The 1,151-nt window shown below is 69.4% G+C and overlaps 1 protein-coding gene across 1 annotated transcript in view; it reads left to right on the plus strand.

The window, feature by feature from the left end:
• Positions 1 to 593: 593 nt before the first annotated feature.
• The window catches only part of CREBZF (CREB/ATF bZIP transcription factor), a 4,336-nt gene continuing 3,778 nt past the window's right edge, over positions 594 to 1,151 (plus strand). Inside the window, exon 1 of the mRNA XM_027848066.1 lies at positions 594 to 1,105. Within this exon, the coding sequence (XP_027703867.1) occupies positions 594 to 1,105 (512 nt within the window). The remainder of the gene's footprint in view (positions 1,106 to 1,151) is intronic.

Here is a 1,151-nt window from a genome sequence, read left to right on the forward strand (position 1 = left end):
CTCTTGAACCCCCTGGAGGGGAGGAGATGTCTCCCAGAGGGTGGTTCTAAATGATGGATAAAGGGCGAAGCTTTCATTAATCAAGTATCACTTATAATCCGTCAAAACAAAGCTCTCTGAGAGGAGGGGACTCCTATTTCCTCTAAAAGACTGCCGTACACAAAGGAGCGCGTGGTCTGGAAACAAAACAAAGCTGTCAGACAGAGGACGCCCTCTTAAAGGATCCTGCACACAAAGGACTGCTGGGTCACTGCGAGAATTCTCCAGTTGGCTTTCTCCCCCTCCTTGCCGCTCCCTGAAGTCTCGCGATGTCCAGCAGGAGGGAGGGGGGAGCGGACGAGCGAGAGTTCCTGACTTCCGGCTCGCTCCAGTCAGTTGTCGCCCGGGCGGTCCGGTCCAGTCATCCTCGCGACCCGGTTGCCGCGGTGCCCACCTCTGCCTGCTCCCCACCCCCCCAGTCTTTCTCCCTTGCGTAGTCTCCGCGCTGCGGCTCCCGCGGCCCGCACCCTGGGGCCGGGGGCCCGCGAGACCTGCGGGGCCTGCACCGCGGGGTCGGGGGCGGCCCCGTCCCCGCCTCGGCCCCCTGGGACTCGATGAGGCACAGCTTGACGAAGCTGCTGGCGGCCTCGGGCAGCGGCTCCCCGGCCCGGAGCGGGAGCCCGGCGCCGGTGCCGTCCCCGGCCTCAGGCTGTCTGCGCCCCCCGGGCCTGGCCCGGGCAGTGGCCGGGGAGGAGGGCAGCGGCGGCGGCGGCGGCGGGGAGGAGGAGGAGGAAGAAGGGGACGGGCCTCCGCGGCGGCAGGAGGGCGCCCCGGAGGCTGCGCCTGCTGAGGAGAAGATGGAGGAGGAGGAGCCGCCCGCGGCCGCAGCCCGCTCCGAGGAGCCGGAGGACATGGACTTTCTGTCGGGCCTTGAGCTGGCTGACCTGCTGGACCCCCGGCAGCCAGACTGGGACTTGGAGCCGGGCCTCAGCTCGCCGGGGCCGCTGTCGTCGGGGGGTGGCTCGGACAGCGGGTGCCTGTGGAGAGGGGACGACGACGACGAGATGGCGGCCGCGGCCGCCGAGATGCAGCGCTTCTCGGACCTGCTGCAGAGATTGGTGAACGGCGGCAGCGGCGGCGGCTCGGGCTCCGGCGGGGGCGGCGGCGGCGGC

Source organism: Vombatus ursinus, unplaced genomic scaffold, assembly GCF_900497805.2.
Source record: "Vombatus ursinus unplaced genomic scaffold, bare-nosed wombat genome assembly UNPS02005659.1, whole genome shotgun sequence".
Lineage (NCBI taxonomy): Eukaryota > Metazoa > Chordata > Mammalia > Diprotodontia > Vombatidae > Vombatus > Vombatus ursinus.